We start from the raw sequence: 24,270 nt of genomic DNA, 5'->3' as shown, positions 1-24,270 counted from the left end.
AAAAGATGCTTTTGGTTTTTAACTTCACCTCCAGCTGTTATTACTGCGAACTGAAATACGCATTGTTGTTATGCTTGAAATATGTATTGGTAAACCCAGAGAGGGTGTCATTTGAAATATCACCATATCAAACATTACAAAACTGGGTTAGGCAATCAGGGACATTTTGTATGAATACAGGGTATTTATTAAGAGCTCACTTTATCCTGCTACTTATTCCCCACCTGAAGTCAGAAGCCCTGTGATGTCCCAAAGCAAGCTGGCTTCTGTGAAAATTACAATTTCAGAGAGTATGGACACCACAGGTAGCCAACAAAGTTTCAGATACTGCGAGTAAAATGCTTATACCAGCAGAAAAAAATGAGAATGTGATAGGGAAATGTTACATACCAATTCTAATTAGAAAGTTTCCAGTCTCCTTCTACAGCTTCCTGTGTACTCCCCACCCTTTCCAAAAAGAGTTGAATCCTGCCCCTGACAGGGCCGGCCCACCCATGAGGCAAGGTGAGCTGATTGCTTCAGGCAGCAGGATGTATGGGGGTGGCAGATCCCTTGTTCCTGATGTAGATCTTCACATACCCCTTCTTCTCTGACAGGGAGGAGGGTGCCATTTTGTGGTTCGCCTCAGGTGCCAAAATGCCTTGGGCTGGCCTTAGGTCCTGGACAATATGGGGTAGACTGTGGGTATGTGTGTAAGATCTGATTTGGGGCAATTTCTCTTATCCCAGCACCCTCCTACACTCCATCTTCAGGAACAGGCTCTGAACCCTTCAGAGAAGGTTTGTTTGTTTTGTTTTTTTGAAGGAGGGACACAAGTAGCTACAGGAGGGAAGAGGTGATGGTAAACATTCCTGCTGTTAAGTTATCTTAAGATCCAAGCCAACAGAGCTTGCTGGATGATCAAAGACAAAGCCACCAGTATATTATAGAATGGGATTTGCTCACAGGGTAAATCAATTAAATTATAATGAAACTATAGTCTTGATTTAATTATTTATTTTTATACTGAGCATGTACAGAATATCTTTTCATCACTACTGAGTACTCACAACAGACAGCACCCATTTGATTAGTTCCATCTGTTCTTCTATTTCTTAAATCTTCCCTTGGCAATAATGCTTGTCAGTAGTATATTGTGCTACATCTGGCCCATATAGAAAATAATGACTAGCTAGCAGTACAAAACTAGACCCAGTCTGTAGACCAGTCTGCTGGGTTACCAGACTTTCCTCTGCATCAGGAGAGCTAGAAATTTGTCTTTTAAAAAGGAGGCTAAATAAATTCCAAACTTGCAAGGTACACAAAGTGAATATGGTTCTTGGCACACTAGGCTGAAAGAAGGCAGAGGACTACAAATAAGGATTACACTCCATTAGTTTGCTTTCTGCCCTTCAGAAGTATTTGATAGACTTCTCACTTATTACACCAGGCTTCTCAGGCCTGCCAAGTCTTTCTAAAGTTCTTTGTCTTCTCTATTTCCCATCAGCATAATTCATTTAGGTCTCCAAACCATTTTGAAAGAAAGAAGAAAAAGGAAGATTTTACTACAGGGTAAGGGAGCACCAAATGAGTTCCGAACAACCAGCCACCAAGACAACTTTATATTCCATCCATTCAGTTACTTGAAGGTTTGGCTGGTCAACCCATCCTATCAAGTTTGGTACCAGCAGCTGCAAATATCACTATACCCCTCAAAACCTACAGAAAATATTTTATGAATAAAATGTGATTTTCTGGCTTAACATCTTTTTAAATTGTAATGACAAAAAATAAAGCCCTGCATCAGCAATGGCAATTGTATATGTGTAGTAACGACGTGATACTCTGTTATTTCTTTACTTTATCTCGCAGCTAATTCAAAGGGGAAGATTATATGCATGCAGGGGAGAACAGGAGCTTACCCAGGCATCCAAATCCACAGGCTGAGCGACAGAGTGAAGGAAGAGAGAAAGGGAAGAGAGAAGAAGTCAGTGATTTACGGAGAACACCTATTGCTATACAATAAAGCTCTTAATAGGACCCCCCCACACACGAGAGGAAAGTGTATTTTAAAAATGACAAGCATTTTAAACAATGACGTCAAGTCTCCCTGTTGCTACTGTCCTGTAAGTGAATGCCAAAAAAATACAACTGAGATGGGTGGGTGGGAATGCAATCTCAAGGAATGATTCTTCATATCCCTGTAGAGCACACTCTAAGCAAAGGATGTCTAAGCAAAGGACCTTGGAGTCATAAAAGGCACTGCACACTCTTACAAAGACCAACAATGGCATCTGAAACTGGGGGTCACGATATGTATACTAAAAGAAAACAGGCACAGCATGGGGGGCAGGGGGGAGAGAATACCAGGGTGATTTCCCTGGGTGCAAAAAAAAAATTAGGGGCACGTCTCTGCAGCTGCCGCCCCGACCAGAGGCACTTCCCATCCCACCCTCACCTGAGCAGCATACCGAGGAGCTGGGAGAGTCGGGTCCCTTGCATCCCTTGGCTGCGTGGCGCCCCCTGGCCGGACAGCAAGTCTTAGGGGGGTGGCAGTGCCCCAGCCTGAGGAGGCCTGCACACATGTCCTGCTGCTGCTCTGCAGCTCTGTCCATTGGCAGCAGCAGTGCCACATGGAGGCACCAGTAAGGGAATGCAATACTTGCCTTACCCTGGGTGCTGGCAACCCATGCTACACCACTGGCCAGAAGGTGTGATGTTTCCAGTTTCCCCAAGACAACTTGTTTTTCCCCTGCCCGAGGTTGGCTTTACAATGATAATTGAAATACATGAGGAGGGCAAGGTGGAAGAGGAGGAAGGCAAAAGGACAAACCTAAAGCTGGAAGGAACCATGAAATTGTCCACTCCAACTACTTGCAATTCCAGGACACCCTGAGCTTATAAGCCTCCTCAGAAAGAAATGATTGTCTACTAGGAAGAAGAGTCCATAGCCTCTTTTGACTACCCTGCTCAACTAACTTCTGCAGGTAGAAAAATCATTTCTGGATAATCCATCTAAGGGTACAATCCTATGCACACTTACCTGGAAGAAAGTCCCATTGAACCCAATGGTGCTTGCTTCTGAGCAGACATGTATTACACTACTGTATAAGTATGTATAGCTGCAAATTGAAGCCATCAGTCCTTGCTTTGTCCTCGTAAGCAGCTGCTTTCCTACTTCTCTACCACAGCCTTTTGCTGAAAATGGGACATGTCTGCCCATTCATTCTCTGCAAAAAAACCCCTTCTCCCTAAAAGGCCAGTTCACACTAGCAAACTCGTCCCCAAGACTGTGCAATTACACCAGCACACAGTGTAAGGTTGGTGTAAACCAAGTACACGGTTTCCAGCAAATGTGAACATGGAAATGGCAGCCAGCTCCCCACAGTTCACAGCAGCCTTTCTCCACACAGCTAGTCAAGGAGGAGTGTGTGTGTGTGTGTGTGTGTGTGTGTGTGTGAGTGAAGTAGCTTCAAGGTGAAGACCCAGTTGTTTCACTAGTATGATTCCTTCTGGAGCTGTGCTGGAGGTTTTTTTTACTTAATAGGGTGATCCTTGTTCTAGCTAAATGTACATTATACAGCCAGACCAATGCCAAGCTGTTTTCCTCTCTCCCTTTTCTTAGCAAGCTGATTATTTAAGGACTTCACAGTGAAGCCACACAGACTGCAGGGAGCTCAGTCTGCTCACAAAAATAAACTGCAACACACACACACACACACACACACACACACACACACACACTTTTTATTATTATTATTTTGACTTAAGCAATAACCCAGCAGCAGCAGAGTAAGTACAAGACAATAAACATCTCTCATACCCATAAACTTCCTGGCTTCAGACTGAGGTGTTTATGAGGAAGCCAGCGCACTCATTTGTTGTCAAGGGCCGCCGAGTCTCCCATACTTCTTGGGGCTACACTGGCTTGGCAGCCTATTCTTTAAGTGGTAACTTCTTCTGAGGTCTGGCCTTTATTATCGTGATTATTTATCTGAAGGGGGTCCGGTGAGGTGGGACGAATGTTCTTGTTGGCCACAGTTCAGAGCTGAAGCTGACAGAGAGACAGAAAACGGCTCCCCATTTATATGAGTTGCTGTCATTTTAAACAGCGCAGATAAGTTACCCAAGGAGGTGGAAGGATTATGTGAAATTGGCTGCACATTGCCTGCCTAACCTCCTGCCCCCCTCTTGCCACTGCCCTGGATGGAATTAAATGTCTACAGGTCAGGCAGGTGAGCCAATTTCCTCCCTCCTCTAGGAGAACAAGGAAAAGACTGTCATTAGCCCCCAACAGCACACCACACATGCAGCATGTTCGCTGGCAATCAATAACTTGATCATGACAACAGTCTGGTTCAAGCAATGCTTTCTCTCTGCAGTAGACTGCAAATACAGGTAGAGAGAGAAAGCATTGTTTGAACCAGACATACACTATATATACCTTAAATGCACTATATTTATTCACAGCCACAGTGTGTGTGTGTGTGTACAGTCAGATGTCAGCATGACAGGCGATGGATGGCATATTTACAAAGGAAATGCTCTCTCTCCAGTGCATCATCAATCTCAGGCTAGGATGACTATAGGCAACACTTTACCAAATGGTAATCTACTACAGTGTTCATATATTGGCCTTTCGGCAAGCTGGTTCTACTGAACAATGAGGAAAATTCTACCAGACTTTCCTGCAGCTGTTCAGAAATCCAGGGGAGTGGTAATACTCTCCACAACATTGGGAAAGGTGTTATATTAAAATGGCTTACTGTGTAGTAGCAGTTGGCTGGCATCTGTCTGTCTCAGGGACAGTGGAGTGTGCCTTTGGGGGTGAAGTCAAACCATTGGAGAATAGTAAGTTACTACTTGGGAAGTGGTAACTATATTCACCCTTAGCCTGCCACATACAGTGGTACCTCGGGTTACATACGCTTCAGGTTACATATGCTTCATGTTACAGACTCCGCTAACCCAGAAATAGTGCTTCAGGTTAAGAACTTTGCTTCAGGATAAGAACAGAAATCGTGCTCCGGCGGCGCGGTGGCAGCAGGAGGCCCCATTAGCTAAAGTGGTGCTTCAGGTTAAGAACAGTTTCAAGTTAAGAACGGACCTCCGGAACGAATTAAGTACTTAACCTGAGGTATCACTGTACAGCTGTTATTCTGCTTGAACTACACCACTCGTTCTTCCATCCACACAAATTTGTTTTATGTAAATACTGATTCTTTAAATCACAGTGCTCATAGCTGGTTCAGAAAATGGGACATTTGAACTCTTTTTTAAAAAAGAAGAAGAATGGGATCTCTCTAGATTATTCATAAAACGAAACAGTTCATGATTCTTCATTTGTTATAGTTATTACATAAATACTAAAGCCTCATTTTCTAAAGCTATAGGTTCACACCTTCCTCAGAGAATAAAATTAGAGGGCAATAAAAATGGAAGAACCTTATTAAAGAGATTAGGTGTAAAAGAACACAATATATTGCTAGAAAAAGCCAAAGGATACTGATTAAAGGACAATATAAGGAGGCAAACATTACAGAGGGGTTTCATTGCCATTATCATTCAGAAGGCACAATGTCCAAGCTGCATTAACTAATATTGACTGATAACACATTCAGAGAAGCAAGTGTTGGTTTTCAAGCTTAAGTTGCTTGGCTAAGAGTAAAACACCATTTTCTTTTTTTATTCTCTGCCCAAACAGGCATGGCTTTCAACTCCGCCAGTACTTGAGCCATATAATAACTCCTGGCCAAACAAAGCTAAAGCAAATAGTACAAAATCAACTTTTCAACAAGCATTGTAGGGAGACATTACAGCAAACCATACTAAGGGAGACTTATTCCTGTATAGTCTGTGGAGGGGGGCAGGGGACAGCAACCCAAGAACAGCTTGATTTTGGCTGCAAAGGTCACTAATACCATAATATTTTTTAAAGTTGGGTGTGACTTTAAAAATGATTTTAAAGGGCTGTAACTCACTGGTAGAGCACATGTTTGGTATGCCAAACTGCTCAGGTTCAATCACCAGCATCTCCAAATAGGGCTAGGAGAGACTCCTGCCTGACATCCTGGAAGGTCACTGCCAGTCAGTGCAGACAATATTGAACTAGACCAACCAGTGGTCCAACTCTATATAAGGTAGCTTCCTGTGTCTCCTTATAGTTAACAATCATTTCCCAAAGGATAAAATAATGGAATAAATGCCTTATACTTCAATGTCCACTTGAAGCAAACTCTTAACACTTGTGGGATGCGGTCAGAAATGTGTGCACATGGCAGCTTCCTCATCCTGAGCCTAAGAGTTATTTTCAGCATTAAAAAGGTAAAGGTACCCCTGCCCGTACGGGCCAGTCTTGACAGACTCTGGGGTTGTGCGCCCATCTCACTCAAGAGGCCAGGGGCCAGCGCTGTCCGGAGACACTTCCGGGTCACGTGGCCAGCGTGACATCGCTGCTCTGGCGAGCCAGAGCCGCACACGGAAACGCCGTTTACCTTCCCGCTGGTAAGCGGTCCCTATTTATCTACTTGCACCCGGAGGTGCTTTCGAACTGCTAGGTTGGCAGGTGCTGGGACCGAGCAACGGGAGCGCACCCCGCCGCAGGGATTCGAACCGCCGACCTTTCGATCGGCAAGTCCTAGGCGCTGAGGCTTTAACCCACAGCGCCACCTGCGTCCCATTTTCAGCATTATGCAGAGGTAAACTCAAGTTTGCCACTAAGTGTGTATTAAATGGAGCTGCAGCCAATCACACATTCCTGTCAAGCATACCGGCATAATATATGAGTTTTGCAAGCACATTTATCATAGTTACTCTTCCCACTTTTTCAGAGGTACACTTAAAAGTATCTTCAGCTTACCGACCAAAAAAAGGAGATGTCACCATTGATAGACATAAGAAAAGAAGTGACAGCAGCAGGAGGAGAACAAGAAGAAACAACAACAACTCTAGGTGCATTTTGGAGTCACTATAAAGTAACTTGTATTAGACAATTGCTGCTAGAGGGGTGTCCCAAAGGAAGAATTTCTGCCAAAACTGTGCTGGGTCTGGCATAAACCATCTTTCTAGCACCTAGACATTTTTCTTCTTTATTTATCTGATCTGTAGGTTCCCACATTAAAAAATGTGATGCATGAAGTCACATGTGAAAAGGCAGAATAGATGTTTAACAAAATTCTATTGGTAAACTGACATTTTTGTATTAGGTTGGCATTGTTATCCCAAGCAATAGTATCTCCATTCCTCCCAATATGGAAGCTGTTCAATAATCGTAATACATTTTGCTTAACTGTCCCAAGTTCAGTTGCAATGTATCAGAGATGGGATGATCAAATATTGCACAGAATCTGTCTGATCCAGTATCACCAGCATAAAATGTTAGCATGCCTGCCTTCAGGTTGAACAGGAGTTGGTCATGCTGGCTGGGGCTCGTAAGAAGGGAGAACTTCATTTTCACAAATGAAATTTAAGCTAGTTTAGCCATGCAGGACTTTTGAAACCATCTACAACATTTTCCTTTTCACAGCACACACCAGTGACCTGATCTATGTTGTTGTTGTTGTTTAGTCGTTTAGTCGTGTCCGACTCTTCGTGACCCCATGGACCAGAGAACGCCAGGCACCTCTGTCCTTCACTACCTCCCGCAGTTTGGTCAAACTCATGCTGGTAACCTCAAAAACACTATCCAACCATCTCGTCCTCTGTCGCCCCCTTCTCCTTGTGCCCTCCATCTTTCCCAACATCAGGGTCTTTTCCAGGGAGTCTTCTCTTCTCATGAGGTGGCCAAAGTACTGGAGCCTCAGCTTCACGATCTGTCCTTCCAGTGAGCACTCAGGGCTGATTTCCTTCAGAATGGATAGGTTTGATCTTCTTGCAGTCCATGGGACTCTCAAGAGTCTCCTCCAGCACCATAATTCAAAAGCATCAATTCTTCGGCGGACCTGATCTATACTATACACTAATCCCTTTGGCAGAAGTGATAAAGTGCTCCTACCCCTTACTGAGAAGCAGTACCCCCAGGGTGAGCAGGGGGGGTCATCGATTAGTGCTTCTCTCACCCCCATTTCAGCTTGATGGCAGCAGCTGGTAGGGGGCCTGAAATGTGCGATATGATTACCTTTATTCAGACAGCAACTTCTGCTACTTGTTCCAGCCAGGCTTGTGTGCTGGAGAACCTTACCGTAAAGGGGCTAATCCCACAGCCAAGGAAACATACAGACCACAGCTCCATGGGACACAGGGCGGTGCTCTCTTCCACACAGAGAAAGGGTCAGCAGAAGACAACACACTGAAGGCTGACATAGTACAAATTTAGAAGAATGGAGGGGAAGTTCACAGTATCCCTGAGTAGCTCCCAAAACTTCTAAACGAAAGCATCAGAAGTATCTGTGTCACACCAGACTACCTGCGGGTCAGACCTCATTTCCTAGATAAGAGAAGATTGGGGTGTTTTCTTTTCTTTTCTTCATGAAAAATTTACATAGCCCAAGGTGTTTCTATGGTGATATGTATTAGAGAACTTCAAAGCTGCAACTAGGTCCTTATTTTCTAGGTCTCTTTCCTTTTCCCCTTCACTGTCAAACACTTTTTCTGTAATGGGAGACTGAAGCCAGCATCAGTATTAAATGTAACAGGAGGCAGAGATGCAGCCACTTCAGCTGACAAGAGGAAGAAGCAGGGAGAGAAGGAGCCGACAGCAGTAGGATCAATTTTGGAGAACGGCTCTGGTGAAAATTGCCCATTCCAATGTATCCCCAATGTATACATTTTTATAAACACTGTAGATGAAAAGCTGCAGTAAAGATCTGTTCTCCTTTGTGATTCAAGGGCAACAACACTCCTAATACTTCTGTAGTGCCTGCAAATAGGCTTGCTTTGCCCAGAGCTGATACTGTTACTTTTGTGGTGAATGAAGACTGACTGAAATGCCTTACAAAATACCAGAATAAACCAGACCCTCATGGTTTTCTTTAAACATTTAACCCCCATTAAAGGGGTCTCCCTTTCCCTTCTTCCAACTCTTGAAAACAAACGCCTGTCAACAAGAGAACTACTAAAGGCCTTAAAATCGAGAGAGAGAGAGAGAGAGAGAGAGAGAGAGAGAGAGAGAGAGAGAGAGAGAGAGAGAGAGAACCAAGCAATGCAGAATATTGCCTAAGGCCTTCAGATGCCAACAGCTGCTACACTGAAAAATTCAGGAAAGTCACCCTCATTCCAGAATCTTGTACTTTTACTATATATACTGTTCCTATTACAGTCAGTTCTACAGACCCCTGGGGTTGCCTTCCACTTTAAAACAAAGGCCCTCTGGAAACATATATTCCCACCCCACACAGCAACGTGCCCCAGATTGTACCTATGAATTGAGCATGGAAGCCCAAGTTCATATTCACAGTCCTCTCCCAGCCTTCCAAACTGTATGGCCAAACCAGGAGATACCCATGATTAATTGCTGGATTTCCCTGACCATGAGAGATAAATCACTTGCTCAATCAGGAAAAATCTCCATAGGATTTCTCCATTCAATAATTAAATATCTCCCTACAATAAGTGGAAGAGAAAAGTGAACAAATGAGCATGAGACCTATTCTTTGTTCTTTGTTTCTTCCTGGTGTTTCCTGCTTGGCAGGGGGTTGGACTCGATGGCCCTTGTGGTCTCTTCCAACTCTATGATTCTATGATTCCTGGCGATGAGATCTTTTGTTAATATTAATCATTACTATTAGCAGTCATGGGCAAAGTTGGTGAAAACTTCCAACTAGTTGAAGTTAAAAGTTAGCAGTCCTTTAACTTAGCTCAAATTAATTTTAAAGTTAAATATATCCCGTCTCAAGTAGTTTAAAACTCAAGATAAAAAGAAAGTAGCTAGATAAAAGCTGATTTGTGAAAACAGCGTAAAACAGTGAGTTGCCTTGTAGGATCATTGTTCATTTCCAAATGGAATGAGTAAGTTTCTTTGCCATATGCCCACAGAGGCACAATAACCTACTTGAACTTGCCTGGTTCACCTGAAAACATTATACTTGCACAAAGAAAGTTAGCATGTCAGAGAGATGGGTTCTGCTCCTATTTCTCCCGGGTGTGTGGGTACAAGTCTCCACTTGGTGTCTGAAAAAGCACAGTGGTTAGAACTACACCAATTAATTAACTGATTAATAATAATAATAATAATAATAATAATAATAATAATAATAATTGTCAGGGACTCAGGAGCAGAGGCACAGGGGAGAGAGGAAATGGAGAGCGAAGGGGAAGAATCTGAGGGCAGCGTAGGGGAGTATGAAAGTGGCCCGAGAGATTCCATGAGTCTCTCCAGCGAATCAGAAGATTCCCAGAGGGGGGCGTCGATGGCCAGGGCAGGGGGGGTCCCAGGGGGGACACACCAGAAACAAGGGGCCAGCGGGGACTCCCAACGCAGCAGCGGGAGATCAGGACCAGCTCATCCACCAGAGCGTAGTGAGGGGGAAGAGTCACATGTATCAGGGCCAGCTTCTCCTCCAGCAGGGAGAGGAGATGAGTCAGGGCTGGCCACGCCTCCATCGCAGAGTGAGGGAACGGAGGGGAAGTCAGGTCCAGCTAGCCTCCCCGAAGGGGGAAGCAGTGACAGGAGCAGTGTAACGGTCAGGAGGAAGGTGGCTGGCTGGGCGCGTGTGCCAAGTTCAAATGTACAGGCGCGCGGCACAGCAGGAAACCCGGATTGGGAACCAGGTCCTAAAGCCCGCCAGAGAGAGGGGGAAGACTCAGGGGACTCCTCAGCGTCAGAAGAGTCTAGAAGAGGCGAGACCCCAGCGGACAGGAGGGCCCAGAGGAGAAGAGAGCAAAGGAAGAGGTGGAGCAAGGCTAGAGTCTTAAACTGGTGTCTGGCGGGAGGAGATTCAGACGGAGCTTCAGCGGTCTAGAGTTTGAGACGTAGAGCTGCGCGCTGCGGCTTGGAAATCGAAACTGAACTTCAATAAAGACTTTTGTAAATAGTAACGCACTGGCGTTGGTCCTTTGTGAGCTGGGACCTCGGGCAGCTCTGACAATTATTATTATTTATACCCTGCCCATCTGGCTGGGTTTCCCCAGCCACTCCGAGCTGCTTCCAACAAAATACTAAAATGCAATAGTCTGTTAAACATTAAAAGCTTCCCTAAACAGGGCTGCCTTCAGATGTCTTCTAAAAGTCTGGTAGTTGTTTTTCTCTTTGACATCTGGTGGGAGAGCGTTCCACAGGGCAGGTGCCACTACCAAGAAGGCCCTCTGCCTGGTTCTCTGTAACATGATAGAACTCTCCTACATGGAAGCACAAATTACTCTTGCCCTTCTTAAAACATTGAGTCTAGGTACAGCATAATAATTAGTAAAATAGAAAGCTGCTTTATACCATCCAACTCTAACTTGCCTACACTAAGGTCTTTCCCAGCCCTAGATGAAGATGCTGGGGACTAAACCTGGGACCTTCTCCTTGCATTCTATTGTAGAGCTAAGGCCTCTCCTCTAGTTATTATATTAATGGTGCAAACACTATTAAAATTGTATATTATGACTATACTGGCACAATAGGAAGAATGAATCTCAATCTTTCTCCCTCTCTCTCTCTGACACCCCCTCCTTCCAATGCAACATTATATACGTAATTGCTGTTTTCCTGTTCTCATATTCAGGTACTAGCAATTCCCAAGCCCAAGACTCTAGAGAAGGAAGCCCGGTGGTATAATCCACTACAACAAATCCTCCGTTTCTGCCAAACTAGCTATCATAAGATTAGAAATCTAATTTCTCTTCATTTATGAGGCTTCTCACAAGCACTCTTGGGGTCTGAAGAGAACGCACTCAGCTTTGGGGCTACAGTTTAATAAAGGGCAATATGGTTTTATTATCTGCAGTGCCTGGGTAAGGAAATCCTATGAAATCTTCAGAGATCATGGCTCTGCATTACTTCTTGTTCTCTGGAGTTGTAGTTATCTCCTCTCCTGCTGCAAGGTCACACTGCAGGCTGAAACCTGTCCTTTAAACAATCACCACCACCACACACACAAATCAGAGCTCTACTGCCTATTGCCTCAAGGAATCCTATTGTGTTACTCCCGGTTTTCTGCATGTCTTTAACTGCATGGATATAGACACAAACATTATTGTCTAGAAGTCAGAATTCTGAAATTCAGTTATTGGCACTTCTAGTCTGCCAATCCTTTCCAGCTGGCCTTCAGAGAGTGTCTACTTTCTCCCTCCATGACCTCCACATCATTTTTTTGCTGCTCACTGTGGCTTTTGACACCTCAGCCCTGCCCTGACTCCTACGCTCTGTTACAATACTGTTACTGCATACATACCTGTGCTGCGCTTACATGTTCTTGAGAAGCCTGATTCAGCTGCAACTCTGCACGTGCCCTGAAACTATGTGTCTGTTTAGCTGCACTTTGAGCAAAAGTGTGATTCAATTACAATCTAACAGAGAAAGCAACGCTGGTTTAAGCAGAATACTCTATGGTAGAAGCAGTTATGGTATGGGACAGAATATAAGTGCCAACCTAATTAGTCCCCAGAACCTTTGCAGTGTCCTGTGAAAGAATACACTCCTATTAACCCTCAAGGGCTTCCGCTGGCAAACATCCTCCACCAGTAATTGGATTAAGTCTACATTTGCATTTCCTTGGAAACCTCCTCACAATGGACAACTGAGTTTTGATTAGTCAGAGACCCCCTGTGACCTCCCTGCCACTCTGTAATGGAAGACTTCTATTAATGTCTGGTAACAATTCAGTATCTGAATTACTTAGCGTTCAGTGACCCTTTTCATCTAGTCCCACAATCCTTGTATAGTATACCACTCTTCAGAAAGTATCTTTCCTGTAACTGGACATTGTGTTAATACCCAAACTGTTGAGCATTTTCAAATTCTCTAGAAGGCTGTGCCACACCTCTCTTTACTTCAAGCCTACTCTAACTAGGTGGATGCCTGCAGCAGCAAGCCTTGTCTCATCAGTGGTTGTTATTCTCTTCAGGATTTGTCAGGAAACTTGCAGAAAGCCTGTGTTAACCCATAGGAAAGCCTTTTCTATTATGGGACTCTAGTAGATGGGTTCTAAGGAACCCAGGATGAGCACTGTGCTTTGGCTCAAAAGCCACCTTATCATTCATACTGCCCTGCCCTGATCCTGTCAGGTACCTTTTGAGTAAGCAGAGGTAGATAGCTGTATCTGCAAACTGTAAGGGACCCACCACTCACTCACTGAAAAGCTGCCAGGAACTCCAAGCTCACTAATGATCGTGCCATCACAGGTTACTCAGGAAAGTGCTTCTCTTGCTCCAACTTCCTTGGACAGATAATTATTAGTATCTTGCTTCACACTCCTACTTTTAGTTTCCTATTTCTCTAATCTCACTTTCTTTCAACCCGCCCATTATTCAAACCTCAGGTAATTTGCATACTGCTTTTGCCCCTGATGGGTTTAGGCTGGTGTGACAACCCTGCTGGTTCCCTGGTTCCCACTCCATCTAAAGCCACTCCTGAGTTTGGGTAGCCTGTGTAAATTGTGGCTACTAACCATTTTCTTATTTTATATTTCTGTACTGTGGCTTCAAGCGGCAAAGCCATTTTACTCAGTGTACACACCATGTTGTGTAAACAAACGCTATATATTCATTTACATTAACCGTTGTTGGTTCTTGCTAATTTTCCCAAGGAAGCAAGTCAGTACTGGCATTTCTAGGTTCAAAATGGGTCCCTTTGATAACAGGGGGAAGACACATGTTTACAATTACATGAGAACGAAGTCCCGAGGAGATCTCTTAGCACAGATTAAAATGCAGAAGGTACAACTGCGTTGACATTTACCTTGCTTAAAACTGGTGAAGTGTTGCTTCACATGGCCTAGACTGCAGCTCTATTTGGTCCTCTTTTCCTGTTTCTAATGTGCATTATCTTCTCTGAATGTTCACATAACTTTTGAGCCCTTTAATACTTCTAATAATAATAATAATAATAATAATAATAATAATAATAATAATATCACTCAAAATGCATCCGTGAATGGGCTGCTCCTTTTCTGCCCTCTTAAGACCAAGTGTTTCTGGTTCTGTTACTGTGCACTTGTTCAAATAAACAAAGAATGCAAGAAGAGCCAGACAGAAAACTGGCCACTGGGGTCCTACACAATCCACTCTACCCACAGGTAACATTATTTCCAGCCCACGCATTTCTGTAATATAATAAATATGCCACTCTTCAAATACTAATAGCCTGAAGACTACACATTACATTTCTTTTCACTGCAGAGCTTCAAATCTACTCAGCCACACCGTGAACACTTCAGGGAAGGTCTGTGACTTCACTGCTAATGCCATTTACTTCTTGTATGGTCTACCTGAGCCCAACATGCAATTTGGCAACCTTTATTTCTACATTTGCTCCCCAGTCCTGACTTTTAGCATTTCAAAATAATCCTTAGTGTTTGCTACCAACACAGTGTGGTTCTTACAGGGACTGTTCACTAGGGACTTGGATTCTTGCACCTGGGGTCTTGCTTCCAACTGTGCATTTTCAGACAGCCAGTGCCTTAGTTCTTGGCTGAGTGCATTATCAACTCCCCGCTAACCTCTGATCATAAGGAAATGCTGCAAGGAAACATCTTTTAATGAAGCTAAATGTATCCTAATGAAGTCACAATGAGTGTAGATTCAGCAAGGAGCCGATTGCAGGCAGCTGTAGAGCCACAATCTTATTTTTACAATGTGTTCTCCAGGGCATGCTTGTATCAAGTGAAACTTGCAAATCTATGTCACTGCCAGCAAAATTTTGATTTCCATTTGATAGCACAATTTGCAAACAGCAGTTTTCCATGTTATGCGAGTGCTTAACATTTTTAACAGCTACAAGAATTCGATGCCAATTTATGTTTGCTGGGAGATGTACAATTTCTCCTGTACACAGTAGCAGATTAGGGTCTGAGGAAAGTGGTTTGGGATGACTGCAAAGCAGAACTGTTCCAAGATCACCATCAACTATGGCAACACATAATTAAACAGCAGCAGCCGCCGCAAAAAAACAAAAAGCAAAACCTCACCCCATCCAATTCTTAGCTTGGTTAAGAAGAAAAGTTACTACAGTAGTTAGCTTCTAATCACTCAGTGGGTTAACTCCACAAGTCCATGGAAAAACACTAAAGCGTAAAAAATATATACAGATCCTTAACATGGGTCAATGATAAACACACCTGGGATGAAAAAAAAATATTTTAAAACATAAATAGGGTATTTCTTTTAAAATCTGATAGAGGAAGGCCTCTTGATTGCAGCTTTTCTTTTTCAGTGAATATATCCGGATCTAAACATGGCATGAAAGCTCAAATTAAACCCCTACATTTATTATAGTGGGCACTATTTATAACATAGCTACATAATTTCCCTCTAATTACAGCTGGGGCTCATAGGTATACACTCACTACACACAGACACAGTTCTCTTCCCATGAGCTGCTTTTGTTCCTTGCAACTCTCACACAGTCAATAACAGCCACTGCATGTACGTTCCAATTGATGTATTGTTGAAAGACGTTTACCGAAGGGACAAATACAAGGATCCTGCCTACATACGTGTTCCTTTGGGTTCCCGTTTGTAAGAGGTACAAGGAAGCCCTTATGCCGTGATCGGCATAACCTGCTAACTCTAATATAAGGCAGCATTCTTGACCACGGGGGGGGGGGGGATTCTAAGTGCGTTCAGTTGAGCACACTTAGAATTCCCCTTCAGACCTTTCCTCTCAATGTAAGAAGGTCTGAAGTGGGTGTATCCCTACCTCCTCCACACTTTTTGGCCTACATGCATTCAGGGGAACAGCTGAAATATGGCAAGCATAATGCCTAAATCTGAGTTAAGCTCCTGCGTGATCATCCAGGAAGTGTTGGTGCTGACCTTTAAAGCCTAAATGGCCTCAACCCAGTATACCTGAAGGAGCGTCTCCACCTCCATCGTTCAGCCCGGACACTGAGGTCCAGCTCCGAGGGCAACCCAGTCGGATGGACTGGGTACAAATAATAAAATTATTATTATCTAGGTCTATGGCTTAAAAAGGCAGCAAAAGAAACAAAACATTTGAAACCCTGAGGTGGCACAAGATGTGCAACAACATTAGCAAATCAGTCTCTCTTATTTTTGGCGTCAACCATTTCATAAATTACACTCATCTACTAAATAAACAATTCAAAAGAGGGGCTCCTCTATGAAAGGTGCCCAATGTTTCCTGAAAGGAGTGAGGACAACAACAGAACCTGCAGAGAGTAGGCCTAGACATCAACAGATTCAGTGGAAGGAAGTTTTAAAAAATCATGAGCTGAGATGATGTTATAAGCAAAAGAACTTTAAAGGACTGAAGTATCACAAGAACTAAGAGAATAACAAATACATCAAAATAAAGCTATCACGTCTCAGAAAATGAACTAAGTTGTTCAGTGGTCAGTGTACAATACTTATTATTGGGGGCAAGAGAAAGACTTCCTCATAGATACAAATGACAATAGTACACTGGTCACAATAACTTCACAAACCTTGTTTCAGTCACCCTGAGTGTGACATTACATTTGTCTCAAAATGACAGCATCATTGAGAAAATACATGAAAGACTAATTAGTTAGTTTAGCCTCAGGTCATTAGTGACTGAATTGTTGCCATATGATAAATGTTGTGTGGCCTGTTCAAAGTAAGTAGGAAGATGTATTTCCATTTGTTATGAACAGGTGCCCACATCAAAACAACCATTACCACATCAGAAATCTTCGCTGAAAGCCCTGTGGAACTCACACTCGCTGGAAAAATTGTTTCAACTCAACTTTCAACTAATGAAAGACCACAGTTCTGCTCTCAAAAGCGGAAGGCAGCCTGCCCTTGGTCACTGAGCCATACAGCCCATACAGTTTGGGTACATGCTGTATCATCTAACCACAAACTGTTAAAAGTTTAGTTTAAGCAAGGCTTTGAAATACACGGACAACCTCAGTTTGCGAGCTTTTGTGGTATGTTTAGTTCGCCAAGAGATCACACTGACCTTTCTAATGGAAAAGAATGAAAAGACTCTACTAACCTAGCTTCTGGACAGGTAGCTCCTAGAACTATTAATCATTGCTCTTGTGCTGTATGTTTGCAAGTAGAATTGTAATTGTCTTTGCAGACAAACAGGGATAGTGCCCTTTTTCTGTATGTTCATCCCACCAGTTGGTGTGACATTAGCTGGAAAGATCCAACTCAACTCAGCACACACATTCAAGATAAGCTTTACACTGAGCACCATTCCTCTGCTTAAGGCCTTACTACTCACTTCTTATTCTGTTTAATTTTTAAGATCAATTTTTTATTTAGTGCTGAAATGCTTTCCTGGCTGTAATATTTTCAAGATGCTAAAAAATATTACTTAAATACAACTTAGGTTAAAAGAACGCTGTGGTTCTAAAGTTCTAATTAAAGGGGGAAATAAAACGGTGCCTACTGAAACCATTATAGCAAATTTGGACCAAGCTACAATACACTCATCCGCCCGATATGTTGCCTGCCTATGTCACACCCTTTTAAAAGGATTAAATGGTAGCACTAAGGGCATCTATGCCTGAGACTACTGTGCTACCCATCTGGAAAAAGGCAAGACTTGCTGTGGGCTGAGAAAAGACGGAAGGCAGGGCATGAAAACAACGTTCTGATAATAATGCCAAGTGGGTGCCTCACAAAGAGTGAATGACTGAACCATAGCAATTCCACACTTTGTTTGGTATGGTAGCACCCTGAGGAAGGGCAAGAAATGCTGGATTTAAAACTCCCTTTAAAAAACCCCCAGTACTACCCTTATCTCTGAACAGTTTGTTCATCTGAATTTTACTAGGGTAGTGTGTATTCTCACCAAAAAGAGCAATTTAGGGGTTATTTATGGAGGCGTGCCTCATTTCTGTTCACACCTCCTTTATGTACATTTCCTACTTCCCTCACAATGATTAGTAAAGTGTTTCCCACTTTCAAGAGAGACAAAATACAAGAATGAGCAGGCGCTCTTTCCTTTTTTTAAAGCTTTTTTGTTTAGTTCCTGCATACGAAAACAAACAAACAGAAACAATATTCAAGACAACGAGTCAGGGTAATTTACATTATCATTGTGCAAGCTTCATGCAGAGAAGAGTACGGCTACAGCAGCCATGACTGGCAGGCAGAGATGATGATAAGCAGACATGGAGATGGAGATGGAGTGGGCCCTCTTTTGGCAATGTTCCTATGAGCAGACGTACACATCAACACATTTGCTTCTCTCCACTTAACCTTTCTCTGCATAAGAATAGTACAGGGGTCTTCTAAAGCGTGTTAAAAGTTTGTTAAATTGAAACAGCTAGTAAAACGAGTGTGGTCAGAGACAGCGAGAGAATGAAGTTCGCAGAGCTAATACTGCTAACTCTATAGGAGCATTATTGTTGTTTAGTCATTTAGTCGTGTCCGACTCTTCATGACCCCATGGACCAGAGCACGCCAGGCACTCCTGTGTTCCACTGCCTCCCAGAGTTTCGTCAAATTCATGTTGGTAGCTTCTATAACACTGTCCAACCATCTCATCCTCTGTCGTCCCCTTCTCCTTGTGCCCTCAATCTTACCCAACATCAGGGTCTTTTCCAGGGAGTCTTCTCCTCTCATGAGGTGGCCAAAGTATTGGAGTCTCAGCTTCAGGATCTGTCCTTCCAGTGAACACTTAGGGCTCTGATTTCCTTCAGAATGGATAGGTTTGATCTTTTTGCAGTCAATGGGACTCTCCAGAGTCTCCTCCAGCAGCATAATTCAAAGGAATCAATTCTCCAGCGATCAGCTTTCTCTGTGGTCCAGCTCTCACTTCCATACATCACTACTGGGAAAACCACAGCTTTAACTATACGGATCTTTGTTGACAAGGTAATGTCTCTGCTTTTTGAGATGCTGTCTAGGTTTGTCATTGCTTTTCTCCCAAGAAGCAGGTGTCTTTTAATTTCGTGACTGCTGTCACCATCTGCCGTGATCATGGAGCCCTCTAAGAAGATAAAATGTGTCGCTGCTTCCATTTCTTCCCCTTCTGTTTGCTAGGAGGTGATGGGACCAATGGCCATGATTTTAGTTTCATTGATGTTGAGCTTCAGAACATATTTTGCACTCTCCTCTTTCACCCTCATTAAGAGGTTCTTTAATTCCTCTTCCCTATAGGAGCAAACATACAGCTAAACTGGAATGTATGAAAGCATGCATGCATGCATGCATGCATGCTGCTAAACTGGAAACAAGAACATGGGAATCTGCCTTATATGGAAACAGACCACTGCCTATCTGACCCATCGTTGCTAACACAGATTAGCAGTAGTTTTCCAGGGCTCCGTGCCCTATCTAGAGATGCCAGGGATTGATCCTGGGATGTTCTGGATGTAAAGTATGTGTGCTATCACTGAGCCACAGTCCTTCCCTGTACTGGATAGGGGTCCTTTTATGGGTGGGGGTACGAAGTCTGCGTCAGAACAACAAAGATAATAGATATAAGGAGGTGAAGGCGGGGGACAGGACATGTGTGGTTGTACACAATAAATGTGGAGCATGAAAGACTGCTTTTGAAGACTAACATTCACAGTTTGCTAATTAATAAAGAGCCATATTTCCCTACACAGCTCCTCCGAGACTCTCATGAGAGAATGCCTGACATATCAAAACTACCTTAAAATTAAAAGGCTTTGAAGGCTCACCTTCTTCACTCTCTAAATATACATGATCAAAAGCAGACCCACTTAAAGAATTAACACTCTTTATTTTCCATTTTCTGCTAGTGCTGGAACATTCTCCCCACATAAACAACTTAACTCTTTGCCTTGAGATATTAAAGCTTTGCCTTATCTTTACCAACCACCTCATGTTGCCCTGATCTGTGGCTGTATCGGCCTTCTGCCCCAATACGTTCTTTTGAACCAATCTCCCCAGGCAACTTCTGGCACAGCTCTAAGCTCTCTCCCTTCCCATCTCGCTCTTCTTTCCCTCACTAATTTTGTGTGTTCAGAACTGTGAAGCACAAAATTAGACATTTCAAATTAAGAGGTGGGGGGTGGCAGAAGGAGAAAGGAAAAAGAAAGTGAGGGAACCTTATTAAATCAACATTAGCACCAATAGAAAGCCTTCAAAAGTGAAACTTAAATTGCAAAATATTACTTGCTTCTGCAATGCCCTTTTCATGCTGGCGCAAAGGAAAGGAAACAAACCCAAGCAATGATTATTAGCAAGAGCCTTTCCCATTGCAGCAAAGCTAGTCTTGAACCTAGAAAATTAGGAATTGCTAGGTCTGCTCCAAACTGGTTTGTTGTCCTTTTAGCAAGTCTCTTTCTTCAGTGTAATGGAACTTTTATTTCTGAAGGGCTTACTAAAGGTAGCTTAAAGGTTCTCTAGATTTTTTTTAAAAGGTTCTAGATATAGCTCCTGCGACTGCAAAAAAAAACAAAAAACATGAGAATGCTATGATAACTGCTCAGAATTCTATCTCCATTCTCTGCCTTTATATGATGCTACAGAAAATATCAGTGGATATCTATTGTATCTGTCATTATATGCATATGTGAATGGATGAAATTAAGAGATATTATAATTTCTAATCTTTGAAGTGATTTTGAAGATCTGACTAATTAAAGGAAGAGTAGTACAGTATATAACTTAAATACTTAAAATTAATTATCCATACCCTTTTGTCTGGGAACCAACAAATGCATTTGATGATATCACCCAGGAATCCTTGCACATGCACAAACACGAATTGCAGCAAACCACCAAGATAAAAAGATCCCTGAACTTCCCCTACAAATAGATGTTACTAATGGAAGACCACAGTACACTTTAACAAAAGAATACAAAGAGTCTTATCAGAAACCCAGAGGTCCTGCGTGCCCTTACCTTGGCCAAAGAACTTGGGCAGTCCTTATTGTCAGATGTTTTGCTGCTTTTTTAAGTGGAGAATATTCTGCACTGACTGTAGTGATTTGCCTAGACAAGTAGAGAGCTTTGAAGAAACTCCTATTGCAATACTGCTACAGCCTGCAGAGCACATCATTATAATGCAGGAAAGAAAAACTGGGTTGTCTAACATGACCCCTGCAGAAGCTGCAGAAGAAAATGCCCCACAGGAACTGCTGCAGCAAATGTTGGTGAAAATCAGAGAGGAGGAACAACCAACTGAAAGCAGTCATTACGCTGCACGGGGTGACATACCAAAGGAATACAATGGTACCTCTGGTTAAGAACTTAATTCGTTCTGGAGGTCTGTTCTTAACCTGAAGCAGCACTTTAGCTAATGGGGCTTCCCGCTGCCACTGCACCACCGCCGCACGATTTCTGTTCTCATCCTGAGGTAAAGTTCTTAACCCGAGGTTAGCGGAGTCTGTAACCTGAAGCGTTTGTAACCCGAAGCATCTGTAACCCAGAGTACCACTGTATAGGGAAATGCAAGGAAGAATTAAGGGAATGAGGGTACACTCAGCACACATCTACTACCATTTTAAGCAGTTTAGACAAGTGTTTTAAATAGGGTTTCTTCTGACCTGCTTCCTGTATTATCATTCTGAGGGGAAATTGTCATTCTTCCTCAACATAGAAGCCCTGCTCCTTCAGGCAAATGGTGTACCTAAGACGACATCCCGTTTGCAACAGTGACCAGTCAGACGCTTCCAAGAAGCCCAGAGGAAGGGCACAAAGACAGAAGCCCTCCTTTGTCTCTTGTGATTGGTACTCAAAACTATACTGCCTCTGTCTGGGCCATGGAAGTTCCACTTAGTTGTTATGGCTAACAGCCACTGACAGACCTGTTCTCATTGAATTTGTCTACTGCAGTTAATGGCCCTCACCACACTGGGTGGCAGGGAATTCCACAGCGTGACTCAATCTGACTGTCAAAAATGTTACCTTGAAAGTGCTCTCACGTGTAAAGATGGAGTAAAAAAATGAAAAGACGCAGGTTCTATTGCTGACAAAAAGAGCGCCATTACGCTTCATCAACAGTAATTAAAGCACAAAAACTCTTTAATTAAGCTCTACCAGAAAGAAAGAACAGCATATTTTGATGGGGGGGCGGGGGATGTTACAGCAAGAAAACCTTGTGTTCCTCCCCAAAAATTTCATTCTTACAGTGGATGGTGGCTTAACTTGGTCAGGGCAGCTAGACTGTTGCCCTCCAAATCTTACTAAACTCCACCTCCCACCCTCTCTGAATGAGGATCCAAATGTCTTGACATTTTGCCACCCATCTGCCAGAGGAAAGCAGACATATCAGGGTCTAGGGAATGAGATCCCACAAACATGTTGAATTACAGGATCTGGATACAACAAAACATCAGGCATTTCCCTATTTTGCTATTAAAATGGATGCTCCCTTGGCACATGTGCTTTGGTGTATGAATGAATGACAATATTACTGCCAAATCCCCTGTCTACTCACCTCAGAATGCCAAAGTCTGGTAGGGTCCTGACTGCATTAAAGTCTTGATGAAAGGTCAAAATCTGCTATCCAATTAAAGGCCACTTCTGCACCTTCCCAGCAAACAAACAGGCAATCTTGCCTCTATCCTAGGGTTTGAGCTCAGGTCATCTTAAAATGCCTGCTGTTAGCTTGATTTACACACTGCACAGTCATGTAAATCATTTTGCCTGATCCGGAGCATACAAATTTGCCAACAGTAGCATGAAGAACATCCAGCGATGCCTTTTAAATGCATTAAACTGGTTTAATTAAATACAGAGTGTTGAGTCTATAGAATGTGCACACACACACACAGAGCAAATGGTGGGTGGGTGAAAGACAGAGTGAATAAGCCACATTCTCTGTGTGGAAAAAAATCTGGTGACTTTTCACAGGTTCCCACTTGTGTTGAGCTTATTTGCCAAACTCCTGCATTCAGACAACTCAATACTCATGATAAACAGGCACTAAGCTTAAGTAAACAGCCTTACCTAGAAATGGCCAGTGCGCCTCTGAATGTCTGACATAGTACTGAATGCAAGGGTTTGGAGTAAGAACAATTTGTCATTGAGCTAATAAGGCTGAAATGTCAGGCAGACAAAAGAACTGGACTGTTCACCTAATAAAGAACTACATTTTCAGCCTTAATGCAGTCTTCAGACCTCTTTTAAACCAAGTCAGAAGGTCTGAAGCCATAATTAATTTAGAAGTCATAAAATGGACTACATATCAGTGTTCCTTGAGAACATCAATCTAAACTAAAAACTAAACTTGCCGTCTTCTCTCATTCAGCAAACACTGCCTTCATTTAGATCCAAAAGTTCCGTTCGGGCTGGAAGATTAAAATGTTTTCCCAATATTTGCTAACTTCACATCACATTCAGTTGTTCTGAAGGGGGAATCACTAAGAAAGAAGAGTAACTAGTATTTACCAATGTAATTATCACTTTCTTGTGGATGAGTAGGACACACAATAATAGATTTAGTTTCCACAGTAACTGAGACAACACACTTTTTGGGAGGGTATTTCAGTATAGATTGACTTTTTTGGTTAACCCAATCTAAACGGATAAGGAGATATATCAGGTGCCCAAATCACCAGCCCTCCTGCCAGCATCTTTATGTAATTTTCATGTACGATCATCCATAACAGTACTGGCAAACTGAATGCAAGGGAAACCTTTGCAGGTGACCTGTCAATGTGGCCTAATTCAACTGTACTGGGGAGGAAACCTAAAAACCATCCCACATAGTGTATACACAAAGGCTGTGTGAATTAGTCCACATACTCTCCTGTCCTGTTTCTGAAAATTCTCTGAATCCTCAATAGTGTATGAATCACACATAGTCTTGTTGGCACAAGGCAAATGGACATGTGAATGAAACCCCCCTCCCCCAGCATGCTGGTTACATAGGAAACACACGCTACATGGACATGACACAGGCATAACTCTAAAGCTTTCCTGGCTGAAGCTGATGGGAGTTGTAGTTCAACAACCTCTGGACAACACTAGGTTGGCAAAGGCAGGCCTGGACAGATTAAACTGTCAAGGAAAGGGTTAACTACTTGCTGTTGAAGATGTTAATAAGCTACAAAATGTCCCTCAACTTTCCAGAACACCTGTTTAAAAGTTTCCGGAAGTGGTAGCTACACAACTCAACAAGTCTCCAGGCTAAGTACTTCCAGAGAGCTGTCAATGTTTCCTGTGATAACCAGTATTCACAAAGCGCTGACCATATATACAAACTGAATTGATTCATTCTTAAGAAAGGAGGAGCACAAGACTTTCTGCAACCAATTCATAACGTTGTATTGTATATTGTATACATCCGTGTCT

The 24,270-nt window shown here is 42.9% G+C and overlaps 1 protein-coding gene across 6 annotated transcripts in view; it reads right to left on the bottom strand.

Moving 5' to 3' along the window:
- CHCHD6 (coiled-coil-helix-coiled-coil-helix domain containing 6) overlaps positions 1-24,270 on the bottom strand; it is a 184,991-nt gene that overhangs the window by 120,937 nt on the left and 39,784 nt on the right. For 2 of the 6 annotated variants that reach the window (XM_081900551.1, XM_081900553.1), the window contains exon 5: positions 1,902-1,922. The exons of the other annotated variants lie outside the window; for them this stretch is intronic. In XM_081900551.1, the coding sequence (XP_081756677.1) occupies positions 1,902-1,922 (21 nt within the window). The remainder of the gene's footprint in view (positions 1-1,901; positions 1,923-24,270) is intronic. 6 annotated transcript variants of the gene reach the window in all.

Source organism: Podarcis melisellensis (assembly GCF_964234715.1).
Source record: "Podarcis melisellensis genome assembly, chromosome: 2".
In the NCBI taxonomy this organism is placed as follows: Eukaryota; Metazoa; Chordata; class Lepidosauria; order Squamata; family Lacertidae; genus Podarcis; species Podarcis melisellensis.
The sequence above is the reverse complement of the archived record's forward strand: the minus strand, read 5'-3'. Positions and strand labels throughout refer to the sequence as shown.